The 22,876-nt window shown below is 38.7% G+C and overlaps 1 protein-coding gene across 3 annotated transcripts in view; it reads left to right on the forward strand.

Annotated features, from left to right (window-relative positions):
- The window catches only part of CFAP97 (cilia and flagella associated protein 97), a 39,558-nt gene that overhangs the window by 10,952 nt on the left and 5,730 nt on the right, over positions 1-22,876 (forward strand). For all 3 annotated transcript variants that reach the window (XM_057537387.1, XM_057537386.1, XM_057537388.1), the window contains exon 3: positions 17,747-18,015. In XM_057537387.1, coding sequence (XP_057393370.1) covers positions 17,747-18,015 — 269 coding nt within the window. The remainder of the gene's footprint in view (positions 1-17,746; positions 18,016-22,876) is intronic.

Below are 22,876 nucleotides of genomic sequence, written 5' to 3' on the forward strand. Positions count from 1 at the left end.
GGCATGTGGGATCTTCCCAGACCGGGGCTCGAACCCGTGTCCCCTGCATTGGCAGGCAGATTCTCAACCACTGCGCCACCAGGGAAGCCCCCTATCTCTAATTTTTTATCAAGCCCTTTAGTGTAACAATTTTCACTTAAAAAAAAAAAAAATTGTAATGGCCACTTTGCAGTCTGTAAGATCAGGTGTATGACGAATCCGGTTGATAATTCGTCAGGTTGAGGGCTGCCTTTGTCTTCATCTCTTCCGGATCTCCAGCACCAGTCCCAGTGCTCTAGCATAACAGTTCTCAAACTTTTTGGCCTTAAGACTAAAAGCACTCTTTTAGAAATTATTGAGGACCCCAGGGAGCTTTTGTTTAGTGGGTTATAGCTATATAAATATTTACCATATTAGAAATTAAATCAGAAGTTTAAAAAATATTTATTAGTTCATTTAAGAGTAGTAATAGTAAACCCATTATGTATCTTTTTTAAAATTTATTTATTTGTATTTTATTATTTATTTTTGGCTGTGTTGGGTCTTCGTTTCTGTGCAAGGGCTTTCTCCAGTTGCGGCGAGCGGGGGCCACTCCTCATCGTGGTGCGCGGGCCTCTCACTGTCGCGGCCTCTCCCGTTGCAGAGCACAGGCTCCAGACGCGCAGGCTCAGCAGTTGTGGCTCACGGGCCTAGTTGCTCCGCGGCATGTGGGATCTTCCCGGACCGGGTCACGAACCCGTGTCCCCTGCATTGGCAGGCGGATTCCTAACCACTGCACCACCAGGGAAGCCCCATTATGTATTAATATAAGTAACATGTTCTATACAACGTAACTATAGTTCCAAAAAAGTTAGTGATTTTTGCTAGTTTCTAATGCCTGGCAATAGCTGTATTCTCATGTCAGCCTCTGCATACAGCTATTGTGATATATTGTTTTGGTTGAAGTGTATGAAGAAAATCTGGCTTTACAAGGATATATAACTGGAAATGGAGTGTTTTAATAGCCTTTTCCGTTAATTTTAGATTTTTTTTTGATACCACACCAAGATTCCACAAATAGTAGTTTCTTTTTTTTTAAATTATTTATTTATTTATTTTTGGTTGTGTTGGGTCTTCGTTTCTGTGTGAGGGCTTTCTCTAGTTGCGGCGAGCGGGGGCCACTCTTCATCGCGGTGCATGAGCCTCTCACTATCGCGGCCTCTCTTGTTGCGGAGCACAGGCTCCAGACGCGCAGGCTCAGTAGTTGTGGCTCACGGGCCTAGTTGCTCCGCGGCATGTGGGATCTTCACAGACCAGGGCCCGAACGCGTGTCCCCTGCATTGGCAGGCAGACTCTCAACCACTGCACCACCAAGGAAGCCCAGTAGTAGTTTCTTAAATGTTAGTTGCAACGTGCAGTTTGAAACTGATATTAATTTGTAGTCCATTACATTAGAATTTATTGCTCGGTCTTACATTTTGAATGTATTGTTTGCCCTTGCATGGTTTTGTAACATGATGTATAGGTTATTTGGAAAATATTGGTTCACTGAGCATATAAATGTTGACATATTTCATAATATACCATACAGAAATCACAGTTGTTAATATCACTACCAATCTCACTAGAAAGCTCTTGGGAAGCTATCAAACTCAGGTTTATCAAAAATTCTAATTTTTGCTAAAATGCTCAGATTTTATGATTGCCAACAGATACTGTCAGTTTTTCTTGAAGTGACAGGTTTCTTAAAATCATATTTGTAATGCAAAAAATTGGAAGGTAGTTGAAATTAAACCATAAAAATCTATCTGATGTGATAATGCAGACTGCTCCTAATATTTTGTATTAATAATATGCATCTTAATATATTTGCTTTTTCTTCTGTGTCAAATGTCTATTGCTACATTCTTCTTAATAATTTCTACTGTGATTTATATGTGTTTAAATGTAGCAGCCAAACATTTGGCATTATAAAGTATCTTACAAAATTTTCTTAGATTAGAAAAGTATATTGAAAATAAATGTTACAGAAGATAAATGAAAATGTATAATATGACTTGTAGGTTCATTTTAAGAGCCCACTGTTCCATTTTTTTATTTTTATAAGTACTATTTGATTCCACAAATTATAAGCATCACTCCATTCTAGGAATGAGAAAGGACACAGCCAATAAAAATCTTGCTTTAGGAAGAAAACATTTGACCCTTTTGGAATTGTCGGGTTTTAAAAAAACCATCTAATGGAAAATAGTCTGTGATATCTGAGCTTTTTGTTCAGTACCATCAATGATTATCTCTTTGTATTATTTAGGGTGATTTTGGATGTAAGAAACAAATTCCTAATGAAAGTGTTTCTCACATGACAGGAAGTCCAGAGATAGACCAGCTTGAGGGTTGACTGACTCAGTGGCTTAAAAATGTCCTCAGGGACCCAGGTTCTGTCACTGTATTCCCCCAGCCCTGGTGTTGGCTTCATCCTCAGGCTACCAGGAGATGTCTGCAGCAACTTTTAGTATCCGCATGCAGACATGACTGTCCAGAGAAACGGAAGCCGCCCCTACCTCTGGCTCTCTTAGAGTGGAGGAACCTTGAACTGTCTTCCACTTACGTGTCATTGCTCAGAACTGAGTTACACTCCCATTCCTGAAACAGTGATTGGCAAGGCGAACGGGATTATTCCAGGCCAGTAAACTCACTCTGGAGTCAGGGTTGGGAGTCCAGAGAGGGAGGTCAACTTCCTCTTAAGGACATAGCTTCATGGGGAGGAGCTAGATGTCATAAAAAAAAAAAAAAAAAAAAAAAATCAGGATGTGTTAATAAGTAAGAAGGAGGAAAGGAGGAGAAAATTTCCCCCCTCTCCTTCTTGAGTTCTTTTGGCTGGCCTAAAAATTAAATTGAGGCAAAACATTACCAGGAGAAAAAAACAAATTTAAATCATACTTACGGAGGTCTCAGAGAAATAAGAGCTAAGAAGTAACCAAGGCAGGCAGCTCTCATACTTTTTAGACAAAGAAACAATAAATTTTGTGAGGAATTGACAGGACAAAGAACCTTAGGTTTGGGTTTTTAATTAGTGAAGAATCTTAACAGGGTTTGGGCTTGGAGTAGTAAATCAGCAAAGAAGAACAGGCTTGTTTATACAGCCTTCTTGGTCCCCGGTTCCCTATCACTGGTGATAAGGTTGGCTCTCTCCCTCCTGGTACAGGGAGGGCACCTTTCACATTGAGAGATTCAGTTCTTGTTTTCAGGGAGACAGGAGGGTCAAAGTGTCCTTCTTGCACCAGCTTTTTCTTAAGTAACTTTAATTCAAAATCATCAATATGGCACTTTGGCATATTTGGGGGTGACCTGCCCAGAACCCCAACAGTAGGAATATATGCTAATTGGGCAGCCAGCTTTATCCACTAGGCCAGAGCTTCTCAAACTTCAATATACATACAAATCACTTGGGGATCCTGTTAAAATGTAGATTCAGGTTCAGTTAATCTAGAGTAGAATCCAAGGACCTACATTTCTAGCCAGCCCGATGGTGATACCAATGCTGCTGATTCAGGGACCCTAGTCTGAGTATCAAGACATTAAAAAAAACTACCTGGTTCCACTGAAAATAATTAAGGGGTGTCCCTCACAACTCCTATCTAATCCATTTCTGAAACTTTTTAGATACAGAAAGCCTATATATTTTTAAGTTGGAAAAATGATAATCCACCCCAAATCCCTTATCCGTTTCCCAAATATAATTGAAGCACTGAAACACTGTTTTAACCCGGAAACTGAGCTAAAACGAAGAGGGAAAGCTTTACTCATACTGTTGCACCGTAGGGAGCCCTGATCGCAGTGACCTGCCAGTAGGCGGTGTTCAGGGCTTCTACAGGCACAGGAACAAAGCAGCGTCCTGCCCGTTGATACATCTGTTATTGGAGTCAGTAATAACCCACCAAAGATTCTTTATAGTAGTAAAGTATTTTAAATGCTAATTATGGAGATCAGTCTATTGCATAAGGTATTTCTTTAGAATTTTCAAATTATTATTCATTCTCGGTTTACCCAGTGAAGCTGTTCAGATCCAAGAATATTTTCATTAAGTTTTCTTCATTTCTTTCATTAAGTTTTCACATGTCCAGTTTCCACGGACATGTGAGATGCGATGTGTGCATGGCCAAGCTATGCCCCTCTGCACTCGTATCTCAATAAGCCTTATTACTTCCAACATTTATCCCACTCTGTGGGCCTTTTAGGCCTCTTGGCTCACCTAATTTCTTCACAGCCTTTTCCACTTCCTGGGAAGTTAAATTCACTTAATGAGAGGAAGATGATAGTGATAATGCGTAACACATTTTAAAAAGTATGAGCAGGACCTGCGATCCCATCAGAGACCAGCTGAGTAGGAACACAGCATGCTCTGCGTCCTCTCAGTTTAAACATTCTCACTAGCTCAAGTACAGCTACAGGAGAGCACTTCATTCGTTCAGATAGTGAATTCTGAGGTAAAAATTTTGCAAGCTATTACAGCAAATACTGGGCGAGACTTTAGATAGGGATGCCTCTATTAGCTAACAGTGTTAACATTATTTATTGGTTTAAAAATGTTAATAAGTTTGTGAGTTCAAACTAAAAAATATTAAACCTGTGAAAGGAAAGTTAATAATAAAAGAACATAAAATCAAGTGTCCCAATTATAGGCCATGGAATAATGAAACAGTGTTGAACTTGAATACTCACATAGAGGGGTGAAGAAAATTCTGAAAGCAGAATCAGAACCTTTTAGGCTGGGGCTTCCCTGGTGGTCCAGTGGTTAAGACTTCTCCTTCCAATGCAGGGGGTGTGGGTTTGATCCCTGGTCAGGGAGCTAAGATCCCACATGCCTCGGGGCCAAAAACACCAAAACATAGGGACTTCCCTGGTGGTGCAGTGTTTAAGAATCCACCTGCCAATTCCGGGGGTATGGGTTCGAGCCCTGGTCTGGGAAGATCCCACATGCCGCGGAGCAACTAAGCCCGTGCGCCACAACTAGTGAACCTGCGCTCTAGAGCCCACGAGCCACAACTGCTGAGCCCACATGCCACAACTACTGAAGCCTGCACGCCTAGAGCCCGTGCTCCGCAACAAGAGAAGCCCCTGCAATGAGAAGACCGCGCGCTGCCACGAAGAGTAGCCCCCGCTCGCTGCAACTAGAGAAAGCCCGTGCACGGCAACAAAGACCCAACACAGCCAAAAATAAATTAATTAATTTAAAATATAAATAAAATAGAAACAATATTATAACAAATTCAATAAAGACTTAAAAAAAAGAAACATTTAGGCTTCTGGGTGTCATCCACATGACCATAGACAAGCGGTAACTTTTCTGTGCCCCAATTTCTTCATTTGTAAGATGAGGGTAGTTGATATAGGTTGCTAAGGTCCATTCTAAATTCAGGGTTCTGGGGTTCTGTGAGAATGTGAGAAGGGAAAGTCAGTGGAGACTAGAATTATTAGACATCTTACTTTGGGGGGACTTCCCACTCCCATCCGCAGCCTTCCTTTGCTGTACAAATGTTGAAAGGGTATGATTGGAATTAGTTCTTTGGCCTTGGGCTGTTTATCCCTGAATAGGCAGAGAGGGCATTAAAAAGTGGAGTACTGGAGGAAACCAAAGTTAGGCATTGGCTTATGGCATGAATGGCTCCTGTTTGGAGAGCAGTGAAGTTGACATGACTAGATTTTAAAGTACCTTTCATCCTTTGTAACGGTAAAATGAGGTCAGTTTAGGAAGAATCCAGAAGGCGAAACAGAGAGGGTTTAGAAATGCACCACTTCAGATTTTACCACCTAGATTCTGTAGGAAATAATTAGATACATTATTAGAGGGTGTATCCTGGGAAGAAAAACTAATATAAGAGAAAGAAACGGGATAAGGAAGCATTGATGAGCAGAGAAACCTGTCAGCCCTATTGCTAAACTGATAGCAACATAGGAGGAAATGAAGCAGTACGGTATTCAAGGGGAAGATGCAGACCCTGTTACCCTCGGTAAGAAAGAGGATGCCCACGCTGGGACTAGTGGCTGCTGGCATATCCCTTGGCAGCACGTTGTTTGCCTTTGCTGGCAGGCTGCAGCAGACAGGGTTCAGATAGGCAGGCAGGAAATCTCAGATACCCTCGGCCCACCACCAGATACTACCGAAGGTTTGAGAAAAGCTCAAATCAACAGAGGCACCAGACTCACGTGAAGAACCTAATGCCTGAAACAGTGTTAAAGGAGCAAGCGCAACGATTTTAGAGAGGATCTGCAAGGACAGAACTATTTTCACTCGTAAAGCGAAGGCATGATTTGCTTTTCACTTTTTCCTGTCACGTGTGGAGTTTTCCAGGGGCTACATGACAATGCAGCACAACAGAGTGAGTGCAGAAGCAGATATGAGAATCCAGCTGTCTTCTATTAAGGCAGGCATTAAAATATTTGCAGAAATGTTCAACTCTGCTACTCTTGTCACTAAACTTCTTTTTTATAAAAATGTGATGTTCACGTATAACTGGTTTATTGTTATTTTCAGATGAATTAATAAATATCTTTAAATTTTTTTCCTTTTAATTTCTAACATGATAAATATTGATAGCTGTAACCCACATAAACATTCTTTGGGGTCCCCAATAATCTTTAGATGTAATGAAAGGGTCCTGAGACCAAGAAGTTTAAGAACTTCTATTCTAGAAGAATGGAATTAGAATATAGCATTTGTAGTCTATTAGAGAAAAAAAAATTTATCGTCAGTCTTCCAAAAGGGGGAAAAATGGGGAAAAAAGAAGAAATAACAAAAAAGCATTTTTTAAAAAAATAAAATTTTGAGAAAAGAGATCAAACAATATAAGTAAATGGTTTTATCAGAAGATAATATCAGAGGGGGTTAAAATTTTTTAATCAAATCCAACCTGCAAAGATATTTAAAATAGCATAGGAGGAATGAAAATAAAGGCTTGAAAAAGATATGCCAAACAGGTAACAAGGAGAAAATAGAAATATCAATCTTAGTCGTACACAAAATAGAATTCAGGATGTGAAAATTACTGAAAGGGACAAGAGTGTTTTACATTAATAAACTGACCAAATATACTAAAAAGATTTAATAGCCATTGATTTAAAATGTATAATAAAAGCAAAACAGAACTAGATGATCAAATTGACAAAGCCATAATCACTGTGGAAGAAGTTGGTTAGACCAAATCAGTTAGACCAAAAAAATAAATAAATAAATAAACTACCTGCTTGTAGACTGCTCTTGGCCGTGGGTATTTTGTTTGTCTATCACACAAAAAAATTTTTTAAGTGATGAAATATCGGTTTCTGTTGCTACATAACAAATTACCCCAACATTTAGGGTATGGAGAGACCCAAAGGCAGGAGTGACTTGACAGCTGGGGGTCTGGAATCATCTGAGTGCTGGTTTACTCACACGTCAGATATCTGGGCTTGGGTGACTTGAAGACCAGGACTGCTGAGCAGAGGACCCCCGTGTGGCCTCTCCCCGTGGCCTGGCTTCTTCACATACCGCAGCCTCAGCGCAGCTGGCTCAGGGCTCCAAGGACAGTGTTCCAGGAAACAAGGCACAAACCTCATCACCTTTTATGACCTAGCCTCGGAAGTCACATAGCATCATTTCTTCCATTTTCTAGTGGTTTAAATGGTTATAAACCTTCCCAGGGCATAGACCCTCCTTCTTAATGGGAGGAGTGTCAAATAACATGGACACGTTTCAAAACCTCTTCAGTCCAGCCTCTGGCCATACATTGATTTACATTCCTCCCCGGCGCAAAACTATGTTCCCCCTTTCCAAAGACCCCTCCAACCTGGAGATTCAGGGTTTAAATCGAGTCCAGGTGCCGCTGTGGCTCCTCGGGCGTGGTTCCTCGGTTCTAGCTCGAGTACTTTGAAAACCTGCTGCCGGGAGGGACTAGGAAGCTGAAGTAGTAGTTATACTTTTGAACCCCAGAAGTCCTGACTCTTATATCCTCTTTAAATTTTGCTTGAAAAGTGACCAATTCCATTTTTTAAAATTAATTTATTTATTTATGTATTTATTTATTTATTTTTGGCTCTGTTGGGTCTTCGTTGCTGCGCGCGGGCTTTCTCTACTTGAGGCAAGCAGGGGCTACTCTTCGTTGCGGTGCGCGGGCTTCTCATCGCGGTGGCTTCTCTTGTTGTGGAGCACGGGCTCTAGGCGTGCGGGCTTCAGTAGTTGTGGCTCGCGGGCTTCAGTAGTTGTGGCTCGCGGGCTCTAGAGCACGGGCTCAGTAGTTGTGGCGCACGGGCTTAGTTGCTCCATGGCATGTGGGATCTTCCCAGACCAGGGCTTGGACCCTTGTCCCCTCCATTGGCAGGAGGATTCTTAACCACTGCGCCACTAGGAAAGCCCCCCAATTCCTTTTTTTAGTTCATCTCTTTCTATCCTGTCTTCTTATTGTGGTAAAATAAACCATTGATACTTCCAGGATGCTGGAATCCTTGTGCTTGGGCCCCTGGGCCAGCCAATAAGGGGGCGTGGCCTGTGTCTGTCTCCATTTTTGCTGAGCCTTGGGCTGTATTGTGTTGGTCCACGCCATCACAGGCCTGCCGAGATGCAAAGGAAGGAGACCGGAAGAATGTCACAGAAGTTCTCATCTGACAAGATGTTCATAAAGAAGACAAAAGTTTAGTAAATTTAGTTATTATTCCTTGAATTGTCACCTCTCAATTATAAGAGTTGGATTTTTTTTAAACCTTTAAAAATCATTTTAAAAAGCAAATATCATTGGTTTTTTAAAATAGGGATCATGAATATGCCTACAGGATGGATTTTTTTTTAAGAACTAATATTATGTGAATAAGGACTTAATATGGCTTGGGATAAATTTTCCATTAATAGCATTACACATAAAATTTTTAAATGCTGTCTGTATCTCAGTTAGCTTAGGTGCAAGTTAAGCTGGTACTTCCAGTAAATGGTGTTAGATGAGTCAAGAAGTGGCTCTAGCTATGATGGACATATTGAAATACTGTAAAGAGTTTGAGCAAAATTGTTTCACTAAAGAAAATTAGGAAAAAGCAATATTTCTTAAATGTGTGACTTTAAATCTGTACAATTTATATAAATATGTTTGTATCCCTGAAAGTTTATTCAAGTTAACTTTTTTTAGATCTTAATTGGAAAGTCAATGGATTATATATTGGAGGTTGCTTTGTACTAAAGCACATAGCAGCCACTTTAGAAAAATGTGCTAGTGATGCCTGGTGTCAGTAAATAACATCCAACATATACTTTTCCATCAAGGAGAGTTAGAATGCTATCTTTTTAAATGAATTAGACTGAAATTCTTCCTTTATTTTTTAGCTATTGCCTTCTTTTACTTTTAAAACCTTTTTTAAAATGACATTAGGAAAGTAGCTTACTTTTAATTCCCTCTAGAATTTAATTTTAAAGGCTCTCATAAATGGCTAAATTAATCTAGAAACCTTATTAAATTCTAAAAAATGGATATTTCTTGGAAGAAGATACTTCAATTATATATAGTACAAATATATCTTTTTATTTTATTTATTTTTTATACAGCAGGTCCTCATTAGTTATCTAATTTATACATATTAGTGTATACATGTCAATCCCAATCTCCCAGTTCATCCCCCCCCACACCCCCCCACTTTCCCCCCTTGGTGTCCATACATTTGTTCTCTACATCTGTGTCTCTATTTCTGCCTTGAAGACCGGTTCATCTGTACCATTTTTCTAGATTCCACATATATGCATTAATATATGATATTTTTCTCTTTCTGACTTACTTCACTCTGTATGACAGTCTCTAGGTCCATCCACGTCTCTACAAATGACCGAATTTCATTCCTTTTTATGGCTGAGTAATATTCCATTGTATATACATACCACATCTTCTTTCTCCATTCATCTGTCAAAGGGCATTTAGGTTGCTACCATGACCTGGCTATTGTAAATAGTGCTGCAGTGGACATTGGGGTGCATGTGTCTTTTTGAAGTATGGTTTTCTCTGGGTATATGCCCAGTAGTGGGATTGCTGGGTCATATGGTAATTCTATTTTTAGTTTTTTAAGGAACCTCCATACGGTTCTCCATAGTGGCTGTATCAATTTACATTCCCACCAATAGTGCAAGAGGGTTCCCTTTTCTCCACACCCTCTCCAGCATTTGTTGTTTGTAGATTTTCTGATGATGCCCATTCTAACCGATGTGAGGTGATACCTCATTGTAGTTTTGATTTGCATTTATCTAATAATTAATGATGTTGAGCATCTTTTCATGGGCCTCTTGGCCATCTGTATGTCTTCTTTGGAGAAATGTCTGTTTAGGTCTTCTGCCCATTTTTTGATTGGGTTGTTTGTTTTTTTAATATTGAGCTTCATGAGCTGTTTATGTATTTTGGAGATTAATCCTTTGTCTGTTGATTCGTTTGCAAATATTTTCTCCCATTCTGAGGGTTGTCTTTTCATCTTTTTAGTGTCCGGTCTTACATTTAGGTCTTTAATCCATTTTGAGTTTATTTTTGAGTATGGTATTAGGGAGTGTTCTAATTTCATTCTTTTACATGTAGCTGTCCAGTTTTCCCAGCACCGCTTATTGAAGAGACTGTCTTTTCTCCCTTGTATATCCTTGCCTCCTAGTTGACCATAGGTGCGTGGGTTTATCTCTGGGCTTTCTATCCTGTTCCATTGATCTATATTTCTGTTTTTGTGCCAGTACCATATTGTCTTGATTACTGTAGCTTTGTAGTATAGTCTGAAGTCAGGGAGTCTGATTCCTCCAGCTCCATTTTTTTCCCTCCAGATTGCTTTGGCTATTCGAGGTCTTTTGTGTCTCCATACTAATTTTAAGATATTTTTTTTCTAGTTCTGTAAAAAAAAAATGCCATTGGTAATTTGATGGGGATTGCATTAAATCTGTCTATTGCTTTGGGTAGTATAGTCATTTTCACAATATTGATTCTTCCAATCCAAGAACATGGTATATCTCTCCATCTGTTTGTGTCAACTTTGATTTCTTTCATCAGTGACTTACAGTTTTCTGAGTACAGGTCTTTTACCTCCTTAGGTAGGTTTATTCCTAGGTATTTTATTCTTTTTGTTGCAATGGTGAATGGGATTGTTTCCTTACTTTCTCTTTCTGATTTTTCATTGTTAGTGTGTAGGAATGCAAGAGATTTCTGTGCATTAATTTTGTATCCTGCAACTTTACCAAATTCATTGATTAGCTCTAGTAGTTTTTTGGTGGCATCTTTAGGATTCTCTATGTATAGTATCATGTCATCTGCAAACAGTGACAGTTTTACTTCTTCTTTTCCAGTTTGGATTCCTTTTATTTATTTTTCTTCTCTGATTGCCATGGCTAGGACTTCCAAACCTATGTTGAATAATAGTGGCGAGAGTGGACATCCTTGTCTCGTTCCTGATCTTAGAGGAAATGCTTTCAGATTTTCACCATTGAGAATGATGTTTGCTGTGGGTTTGTCGTATATGGCCTTTATTATGTTGAGGTAGGTTCCCTCTGTGCCCACTTTTTGGAGAGTTTTTATCATAAATGGGTGTTGAATTTTGTCAAAAGCTTTTTCTGCATCTATTGAGATGATCATATGGTTTTTATTCTTCAGTTCATTAATATGGTATATCACATTGATTGATTTGCATATATTGAAGAATCCTTGCATCCCTGGGATAAATCCCACTTGATCATGGTGTATGATCCTTTTAATGTGTTGTTGGATTCTGTTTGCTAGTATTTTGTTGAGGATTTGTGCATCTATATTCATCAGTGATATTGGTCTGTAATTTTCTTTTTTTTGTAGTATCTTTATCTGGTTTTGGTATCAGGGTGATGGTGGCCTCGTAGAATGAGTTGGGGAGTGTTCCTTCTTCTGCAGTTTCTTGGAAGAGTTTGAGAAGGATGGGTGTTAGCTCTTCTCTAAATGTTTGATAGAATTCACCTGTAAAGCCATCTGGTCCTGGACTTTTGTTTATTGGAAGATTTTTAATCACAGTTTCAATTTAATTACTTGTGATTGGTCTGTTCATATTTTCTGTTTCTTCCTGGTACAGTCTTGGAAGGTTATACCTTTCTAAGAATTTGTCCATTTCTTCCAGGTTGTCCATTATATTGGCATAGAGTTGCTTGTAGTAGTCTCTTATGATGCTTTGTATTTCAGTAATTCAGTCTCCACATTGTGTATTGTGATATCTTTATATGAGAGGAAAAAATGGCTTGGACCTGTGTATCATATGTGACTTTGAAATGAACACCTTGAATAGCACTAATTTTTATTTGTAACGTTTTTCTATAACAAAACGAGTAGCACTAGAAAAATAGGTTTTATTTTGTAAACAATCAACTGTGACCTCAGGCATTCTCTGGTTAATATTTTAGTAAGCTCGCAGCCAATTCTTCCAAGATCATGTATGAGGGGTCGTGCATGATGAGATTTAAATTGGCATAGAGCTGCATGCTCTGTCTAGCTCTGATTTAGTTTTTTAATATAGTGTGCCAATTTTGTGACTGTAATCATGTGAAAGTCCTGCTGAAATGAAAAATTATGTCTGACCCCCAGATCAAAGAATTTATGTTAAAATAAAGTGTGAATAAATCTAAAAACAAAAAACAAAAAAAGCTGAATTCTCTTAGCTTTTGCTTGTCTGTAAAGCTTTTTTTGTTTTGTTTTTCTTCTCTCTTTTTCTTTTTTAATTTTATTTAAAAAACCTTTGGTGCAATATTAAAAAGCAATACAGCCAGCTGGAGTGACAATGAACAGAAAGATATGGGAGGGGTAGGGAAGATCCAGGGACCCCCTCCCAGCTGCTCCCAGGGGCTGGAGGCCAGGGACAGGCTGCATTGGGTCTCCGTTGCTGCACATGGTCTTTCTCTAGTTGCGGTGAGCAGGGGCTACTCTTCGTTGCAGTGTGCAAGCTTCTCACTGCGGTGGCTCCTCTCTTTGCCGAGCACGGACTGCAGTAGTTGTAGCTTGTGGGCTCTAGAGCGCAGGTTCAGTAGTTGCGGCGCATGGGCTTAGTTGCTCTGCGGCATGTGGGATCTTCCCAGACCAGGGATCGAACCCGTGTCCCATGCATTGGCAGGTGGATTCTTAACCACTGCACCACCAGGGAAGCCCTGATTTTATTGATTTGAGTCCTCTCCCTTGAATCTTTTCTTTTTTTTTTTTTTTAAATTAAGGCAATCTTTTTTTTTTTTTTTTTAATTTTTTTTATTTATTCATTTATTTATTCATTCATTTATGGCTGTGTTGGGTCTTCGTTTCTGTGCGAGGGCTTTCTCTAGTTGTGGCAAGTGGGGGCCACTCTTCATCACGGTGCGCGGGCCTCTCACTGTAGCGGCCTCTCTTGTTGCGGAGCACAGGCTCCAGACGCGCAGGCTCAGTAATTGTGGCTCACGGGCGTAGTTGCTCCGCGGCATGTGGGATCCTCCCAGACCAGGGCTCGAACCCGTGTCCCCTGCACTGGCAGGCAGATTCTCAACCACTGCGCCACCAGGGAAGCCCTTGAATCTTTTCTTGATGAGTCTGGCTAAAGGTTTATCCATTTTTTTTATCTTCTCAAAGAACCAGCTTCTGGTTTTATTGACCTTTCCTATTGTTTTCTGTGTTTCTGTTTCATTTATTTCTGCTCTGATCTTTATGATTTCTTTCCCTCTACTATCTTTGGGTTTTGTTTGTTCTTCTTTCTATAGTTCCTTTAGGTGTAAGGTTAGATGGTTTATTTGAGATTTTTCTTGTTTCTTGAGGTAGGCTTGTATTGCTATTAACTTCCCTCTTAGAACTGCTTTTGCTGCATCCCGTAGGTTTTGGATGGTTGTGTTTTTGTTGTCATTTGTCTCTAGGTATTTTTTGATTTCCTCTTTGATTTCTTCAGTGATCTCTTGGTTATTTAGTAATGTTTAGCCTCCACGTGTTTGTGTTTTTTACATTTTTTTCCCTGTAATTGATTTCTAATCTTATAGCGTTGTGGTTGGAAAAGATGCTTGCTCTGATTTTAGTTTTCTTAAATTTCCCGAGGCTTGATTTATGACCCAAGATGTGATCTATCCTGGAGAACGTTCCTTGTGCACTTGAGAAGAAAGTGTAATCTGCTGTTTTCGGATGGAATGTCCTATAAATATCAATTAAGTCTATCTGGTGTATTGTGTCATTTAAAGCTTTTGTTTCCTTATTAATTTTCTGTCTAGATGATCTGTCCATTGGTATAAGTGAGGTGTTAAAGTCCCCCACTATTATTGCATTACTGTCAATTTCCTCTTTTATAGTTGTTAGCATTTGCCTTATTTATTGAGGTGCCGCTGTGTTGGGTGCATATATATTTATAATTTTTATATATTCTTGGATTGATCCCTTGATGATTATGTAGTGTCCTTCCTTGTCTCTTGTAACATCCTTTATTTTAAAGTCTATTTTATCTGATATGAGTATTGCTACTCCAGCTTTCTTTTGATTTCCACTTGTATGGAATATCTTTTTCCATCCCCTTACTTTCAGTCTGTATGTGTCCCTAGGTCTGAAGTGGGTCTCTTGTAGCCAGCATATATACTGGTCTTGTTTTTGTATCCATTCAGCGAGCCTGTGTCTTTTGGTTGGAGCATTTAATCCATTCACATTTAAGGTAATTAATTATTGATATGTATGTTCCTGTGACCATTTTCTGAATTGTTTTGGGTTTGTTTTTGTAGGTCCTTTTCTCCTCTTGTGTTTCCCGCTTAGAGAAGTTCCTTTAGCATTTGTTGTAGAGCTGGTTTGGTGGTGCTGAGTTCTCTTAGCTTTTGCTTGTTTGTAAAGCTTTTGATTTCTCCATCAAATCTGAATGAGATCCTTGCCGGGTAGAGTATTGTTGGTTGTAGGTTCTTCCCTTTCACCTCTTTAAATATATCGTGCCACTCCCTTCTGGCTTGTAGAGTTTCTGCTGAGAAATCAGCTGTTAACCTTATGGGAGTTCCCTTGTATGTTATTTGTCATTTTTCCCTTGTTGCTTTTAATAATTTTGCTTTGTCTTTAACTTTTGTCAGTTTGCTTACTGTGTGTCTCAGCATGTTTCTCCTTGGGTTTATCCTGCCTGGGACTCTCTGCACTTCCCGGACTTGGGTGGCTATTTCCTTTCCCATGTTAGGGAAATTTTCAACTATAATCTCTTCACCTATTTTCTCGGGTCCTTTCTCTCTCTCTTCTCCTTCTGGGACCCCTCTAGTGAGAATGTTGTTGCGTTTAACGTTGTCCCAGAGGTCTCTTAGGCTGTCTTCATTTCTTTTCATTCTTTTTTCTCTATTCTGTTCTGCAGCAGTGATTTCCACCATTCTGTCTTCTAGGTCACTTATCCGTTCTTCTGCCTCAGTTATTATGCTATTGATTCCTTTTAGTGTATTTTTCATTTCAGTTTTTGTATTGTTCATCTCTGTTTGTTCTTTAATTCTTCTTAGGTGTTTGTTCTTTAATTCTTCTAGGTCTTTGTTAAACATTTTTTGCATCTTCTCGATCTTTGCCTCCATTCTTTTTCTGAGGTCCTGGATCATCATCACTATCATTATTCTGAATCCTTTTTCTGGAAAGTTGCCTCTCGCAACTTCATTTAGTTGATTTTCTGGGATTTTCTCTTGTTCCTTCATCTGGTGCATAGTCCTCTGCCTTTTCACTTTGTCTATCTTTCTGTGAAGTAGTTTTCGTTCCACAGGCTGCAGGATTGTAGTTCTTCTTGCTCCTGCTGTCTGCCCTCTGGTGGATGAGTCTGTCTAAGAGGATTGCGCAAGTTTCCTGATGGGAGGGACTGGTGGTGGGTAGAGCTGGGTGTTGCTCTGGTGGGCAGAGCTCAGTAAAACTTTAATCTGCTTGTCTGCTGATGGGTGGGGCTGGGTTCCCTCCCTGTTGGTTGTTTGGCCTGAGGCGACCCAGCCCTGGAGCCTATGGGCTCTTTGGTGGGGCTAATGGCAGACTCTGGGAGGGCTCACTCCAAGGAGTACTTCCCAGAACTTCTGCTGCCAGTGTCCTTGTCCCCACGGTGAGCCACAGCCACCCCTGCAGGAGACCCTCCAACACTAGTAGGTAGGTCTGGCTCAGTCTCTAGTGGGGTCACTGCTCCTTCTCCCTGGGTCCTGATGTGCACACTACATTGTGTGTGCCCTCCACGAGTGGAGTCTCTGTTTCCCCCAGTCCTGTTTAAGTCCTGCAATCAAATCCCGCTAGCCTTCACAGTCTGATTCTCTGGGAATTCCTCCTCCTGTTGCTGGACCTGCGGGTTGGGTTGGGAAGCCTGACGTGGGGCTCAGAACCTTCACGCCAGTGGGTGGACTTCTGTGGTATAACTGTTCTGCAGTTTGTGAGTCACCCACCCAGCGGTTATGGGATTTGATTTGATTTGATTTGATTGTGATTGCGGCCCTCCTACCGTCTCATTGCAGCTTCTCGTTTGTCTTTGGATGTGGGGTATCTTTTTTGTTGAGTTCCAGTGTCTTCCTGTCGATGATTGTTCAGCAGTCAGTTGTGATTCCGGTGCTCTCGCAAGAGGGAGTGAGCGCACATCCTTCTACTCCGCCATCTTGAACCCCATGTATATCTTTATAAATGGGTTCCTATTCAGGTTTTGTCATTAGTGTGGTATGGTTTTCAACAAATTATCAACCACTGATTTCCTAATTTTTCCTGTCAGGAAGCCACTGTTAATCATTTTTTTTAAAGTTTCTGTAATCTTTGATAGTGTTCAGTTTAAGCATTGGGAGGTAGATTTAGTTTTTGTGAATTTGCTCAAAGGATTTAACTTTTTTGCACCAGTCACATTTTTAAATGGAGTTTAAAATGCCTCTTTGCCTTTGCACTGTGCTTTTAACAGCATAAAATACTAAGGAAGTAAAAGAGCTTACATAAAGGTACGCTCTAATAAAAACAAATAATGGTTACTCTAAAAAAATATTGTTAAAACAAATGTACCATTCTGTTAATCTGATATAATGTATTCATTTTTAGCACAGACTTAAGCCAAAACACTGAGCCAGCTTAATATTTTTAGAAACTTCTGACAAATGTTTAGTAATAATTGTGACTTACTGAAAATTGTTATAATAATGAAAATATAAGAATTTAGCATGTTGATAAAAGCTTCATTTGATAATCATAGTATGCAAAATATTTTTCTTTGTTAAAAACTCCTTTTATATAATGTATTTATTTGGCTTTTGCTTAGTCAGAAATAAAAGTTTGACTTTTATAATACAAGTATTTGTTTTAATGCCAATATTAAGATCATAAATCTTGTGTAGTAAAATATTTTCAGGTTAAGTTGAAGGTTTCAGAATATTCTGTGTTTGCTTTTGCCATTTTCTGGCCGTTGTTTGCATTGCTGAGGACATTTTATTTTTTTAAGTATACCCTCCAACCAACAAAAACCATCTCAACTAAGTATTGTGTCAGTGCACTCCACCAGAGGTTTCTAACTTTTAAACTGCCTTAGGAGAACATAAAACGAATGTGACAAAGGCATTTTCCATAAATTATACCGGCAGCGTACAACCAGTGCCATGTACATTTCTCATTAAAATATTTTCATGGTTTTATGTTAGCATTTCATTCCCAAAGAAACCAACGAGCATAAAACTCTAAGCTGCCTCTGAATTTTTTTCTACCCAACTGTAGTCTGGATGTCATTGGCATTATTTCATACATCCCTTTTCATGAATTAATGTAGTTTCCATTTATAGGAGCTAAAGCATGTACTATCATATTTCTGTGCTACTTTGTTTAGCCATTTTCCCCTTTTTTGCTCACTTCTGTAGCTTTTCTGCAATTAGATAAAAAGGGACCACAAAAACATCACTTTGATCAGCCTTCAGTAGCACCCAGGAAAAACTACTCTTTTACAAGAGAGGAGGTGAGACAGATTGATCGGGAAAATCAGAGGCTTTTGAAGGAACTGTCGAGACAGGCTGAAAAACCAGGAAGCAAAAGTACGATTCCAAGAAGATCGACTGGTCCTCCCCCTAAGTTATATCATAGTGCTCTCAACAGACAGAGGGAACAACAAAGGATTGAAAGAGAAAATTTGGTAAGTAACTGAGATTTTTTTAGTCATCAGAGAAAATGCATTTGTACTGATTTGTTAGCCCAACTTTCAGGAAACCCAATACAGCGAAATTTTCTAACTTAATTATATAAAAGTAGGAATAGATATGTATGGCCTGAAATACATGATGAGCTATGAGCCTGGAAGGTACAATGTGTGCTTTTTTATCCAGGAAACTATATTTTAAGGGAATATTAAATGAAAATACTGAAAGCTCCGTTATTTATTTGACTATATCTGTGAAGTCACTATAGTAGTATAGGAAATGGTGTCCAAGGGTGAGATACATCTCTCTTCTGGAGAGCTAAATCTATTTCACTTCATTTTATCCTCGAAAGCTAAAATAATTTATGTATCATTTATTTTAAATAATAAATACATTCTCAGAGAGGTCAAATTTGTTGCCCTGCTGCTTGAATGTATGAAAGACATTGATTGTTAAAAACCATGTAAGTACCCTTTGATGTCCTAAGGAATACATATGGAAACTGTTGAAAATCTTCACATTAAAAACTATTTATTCATAGCATATCACTTTCTTTATAAAATGCAATTCATAGTAATTGCTCATATTTATTGAGCTCTTTAATGCTGGGCATTGTTCTAAGTGTCTTCTAAATATTAGCTTATTGAATCCTGACAATAATTCTTTCAGGTAGGTACTTTATTTTTATCCACATCTTACAAATGGAATAATTGAGACCTAAAAGGGTTAAATAATTAACCCATGGACAAGGAGCTGGTAAGGAAGTGGCTAAGCCAAGATTTTAAACCCAGGTAGCATCTTAAACTAAAATTAGACCCTTAATGAGCACATACATTCGGAGCTAAAATAATTGGTAAAGCTATTATTAAAATTACTAGAATAATTCGCAGAATTCACCCTCATTATGTTTCATCATCAGTACAGTTCTGTTTAACTATGTACTTAACCTGAACTTGCAAGAGTAACAACTCTTGTGAATTTCTTTGTCACCATCACTAGCACCAGGAGTTGGCCAGCTGGGTTGGTATATTTACAAAAATAGTAAACTCTTGGGCCCTTCAGGAGAGTCACCCTGAATGTGGCAGGAAGTAGGTAACAACAAAACAAGTTGAAGTGAGGTTGGTGGGTAGTGAGCTACATAACTTCCTGCATGTCACTCTGGCAGTTTCAAGATTCATTCATGATTTAAGAAAATTTGGAATTAGTGTGTGTCACGAACATCTGGTTTTACCTTATTTTCACTCTCCCACATGGCTCTGGAGTCTGTTTTGTTTATTTAACAAGCAGTTGCATAGTGCATACTGTTTTACAATTTTAGGTCATTTAATCCTCATAGCAACCTAATGACAGAGTTACTGTTGTTGTGGAGGAGAAAATGAGACACTGAGTAGGGCGCAGGGACTTCCTTAAGGTTAAACAGCTAGCAGGTGGCAGAATCATGTCCCGGTTACCTAGCTTTGGGGTTACTTTTTTTAAACAGCTTTTTTGAGATATGATTCACATACCATACTCATTTAAAGTGTACAATTCATAAGTTGTAGTAAAATAGTTGTAGTAAAATATACGTAACATAAAATTTGCCATTTTGTTTTTAAGTGATTGATTCAGTGGCATTAATTACATTCACAATGTTGTGCAACCATCACTACTACTTATTTCCAGAACTTTTTTGATCACTCCATACAGAAACTCTGTACCAAACAATAACACTCCGTTCTCCCTTCTCCTCAGCCCTTGGTAACCTCTAATCTACCTTCTGTCTATAAATTTGCCTATTCTAGATATTTCATATAAGTGGAATAATAGAATATTTGTCATTTTGTGTCTGGCTTATTTCGCTTATTAGCATGTTTTCGAGGTTCATCCATGTTGTAGCCTGTATCAGAACTTCATTCCTTTTTGTGGCTGAATAATATTCCGTATATGTATGTGCCGCATTTTGATTCCCCGTTCATCTGATGGTGGACGCTTGGGTTGTTTCCACATTTTGGCTATTGTGAGTAATGCTGCACGGCACACTGACTACAAGTATCTGTTCAGGTCCCTGCTTTCAGTTCCTTTGGGTTCATACCTAAGAGTGGAATTGCTGGGTCATATGGTAATTCTGTGTTTATCTTTTTGAGGAACTTGGGTTTACTTTTGAGAAGCTGAAGCCATAATGGCTAGTGGCTTTACTAGTACGAACAGGATGAAAACCGTTAAGCAGCTTCTGTTTACAGCTTTTATCATCTGCCATATCAATTGTACATCTCAGCTGTTTTAATAAACAGTGGGAAATTACCACTATTTTATTCTTTTTACTTTGTATGCTTAGTAATATGTATATGTGAGCAATATTTTTCTCCATTTCATAGTAAGGTCTTATTTGTTATACTCTAGGACAGTAGAATATAATGTGAACCACATGTATAATTTAAATTTTTCTAGTAGCCACATTAGAAAGGTCAAAGAAACAGGTGAAATTATTCTGCTATAATATTTTAACTGACTAAATCAAAAATATTACATTTTAACATGTAATCAATATAAAAAATTGATATTTTACCTTTTTTTGGTACTAAGTCTTTGAAATCTGTTGTATATTTTATACTTAGAGCACATCTCAATTTGGACTAGCCACGTTTTAAATGCTCTGTAGCTACATGTGGCTTGTGGCCTTGGGCAGTGCAGCTCTGAAACAAAAGCTTAATTCATAAGAAGTGGAAAAAGTAGCTTAAAGCTAAACAGGAAAATAAACATAATTTATTATAAAATATCATTATGTTATTGTAAGGAAAAGTAATCTTCCAGATTTATGCTTAACTCTTCATCGTCTATACCAAAATAAAACTAATTCTATACCTTTTAAAATTTTTTCTTGGCTATTCCTTTGTATTTATTCTTCATAATAACTGATTTTTTTCTTTATAAAAAGTTTTTTTATTAAATTTTTGTTGGGAGCTTCCCTGGTGGCGCAGTGGTTGAGAGTCTGCCTGCCAATGCAGGGGACACGGGTTCGAGCCCTGGTCTGGGAAGATCCCACATGCCATGGAGCAACTAGGCCAGTGAGCCACAACTGCTGAGCCTGCGCGTCTGGAGCCTGTGCTCTGCAACAAGAGAGGCCGCGATAGTGAGAGGCCCGCGCACCGCGATGAAGAGTGGCCCCCGCTTGCCACAACTAGAGAAAGCCCTCGCACAGAAACGAAGACCCAACACAGCCATAAATAAAAAATAAAAATTAATTTAAAAAGAATAAATGTCGTTAGGAGGAAAAAGCTAATCAATAGTGGCTAACATTTATAAAAAAAAAATTTTTTTTGTTGGAATTGTGTTGACTTTACATTTTAATTGCAGAGTGTTTGAGTGTTTGGCACTCTTAAAATATTACCTTCCTATCTAGAAATATGGTATGTCTTTCCATTTACTCAAGCCTTCTTATACTCTACCTTAGTAAGGTTTTATAGTTTTCTTTAAAACTATATATTTTTATGCTAGTGCCATGAAATTTTTCATTACATTTTCTAATTGGTTACTTTTGTAAACCATCACTTTTTGTATATTTATTATATAAGCAGCCACCTACCAAATCCCTGTTTAGAGCCACATTGGCTCTAATAGTTCCTCAGTGTGAGATGATATACTTTTAACCTGTTTGCTAAACTGTTCGTAGTCAAAACACACGTGCATGGGTACAGACATGCTCACACAGCACTTTTGTGTCAGGTGTACTGCACAAGCAGGGTCCATTACTTTATAATTTTCATGATTTATAATCCTTCATTTGCTCCATCTCCAATGATAGAGGCCAGTTCAGGTGTCTAACAGGCATGATGACTAAAGCAGTTCTGTTCCAGTACTCTCAAATTAGTTCCTTAGTATTCCAGAGCTGTTAGACTTGAGGCAAAGTAGTGCTGTGCAGAAGAGGTAGAAAAGGAGAGCCCTCTATCCAGTAGAGGGCGTGCTTGCTACATATAGACTAAATTATATTAGAACTTCATTATTTCAAAAGGGAACAAATTTTTTAATTCATGAATTTTGAAATATTCTTGTTAAACTATGTCTCTCTATATTCATTTGGACATAATATGAATTCTGTTTTTATGAAAGAGTGCAAGAATAACCTTAGCAGAAGAAGGGGTCAGTGAGGATACTTAGTTTATAGTTTCACCTTACTCTAAAAGTAATGAGGCTATTTCATGCTCTTAAATGTATGTATGTCAGTTTCCTGAGCTGTGAAAAGGGGGTGGGGAGAGGAGTAATTGAATAAAGTAAACCATAATCTTTCCACTCAGGAGTTACTGTGTTAAAATATTTTTAAAGTAAAAGTAATGCATGTGTGGGGTTGGCCAAAAAGTTTGTTTGGGCTTTGGTAACATCTTACAGAAAAACCCGAACAAACTTTTTGGCCAACCCAATGTACATTTATAAAATTCAAACCAGTCTTAGAAACATTAAATGAGCAATAAAATCCTTCCTCCCTCTTCTGTTCTTTGTCTGCTGGTTTAGGGAGGTAATTTTAGATAGATGTGAAAACTATTAGAGAGAGAGTGATATGTTGTCACAAAGATGAAGGTTTATAGCAAATCTCATACCAAGTATGAGTATCATCTGTGGATTAGTCAGTACCTTTGTTCCAAGGTCTTGAAATAATTTACAGTTCACTCACTCTGGTCTTCCTCCTCTGCTTATTGTCTATTATCTCCTTCCATAGAAGAAAGCAAGCTAATGATAACTGAATACGACTCCAGCTATAGACAAATATGTAGAACAGTCCTGATTGTCCCAGACTGTAAGACACTTGTTAACTCTTTAATGTCCTTCGGGGTCTTTGCTTTTTCACTTTAGAAACAATAAAGCAACTCTCCTCTGCCGACAGCT

Source organism: Balaenoptera acutorostrata, chromosome 21 (assembly GCF_949987535.1).
Source record: "Balaenoptera acutorostrata chromosome 21, mBalAcu1.1, whole genome shotgun sequence".
In the NCBI taxonomy this organism is placed as follows: Eukaryota; Metazoa; Chordata; class Mammalia; order Artiodactyla; family Balaenopteridae; genus Balaenoptera; species Balaenoptera acutorostrata.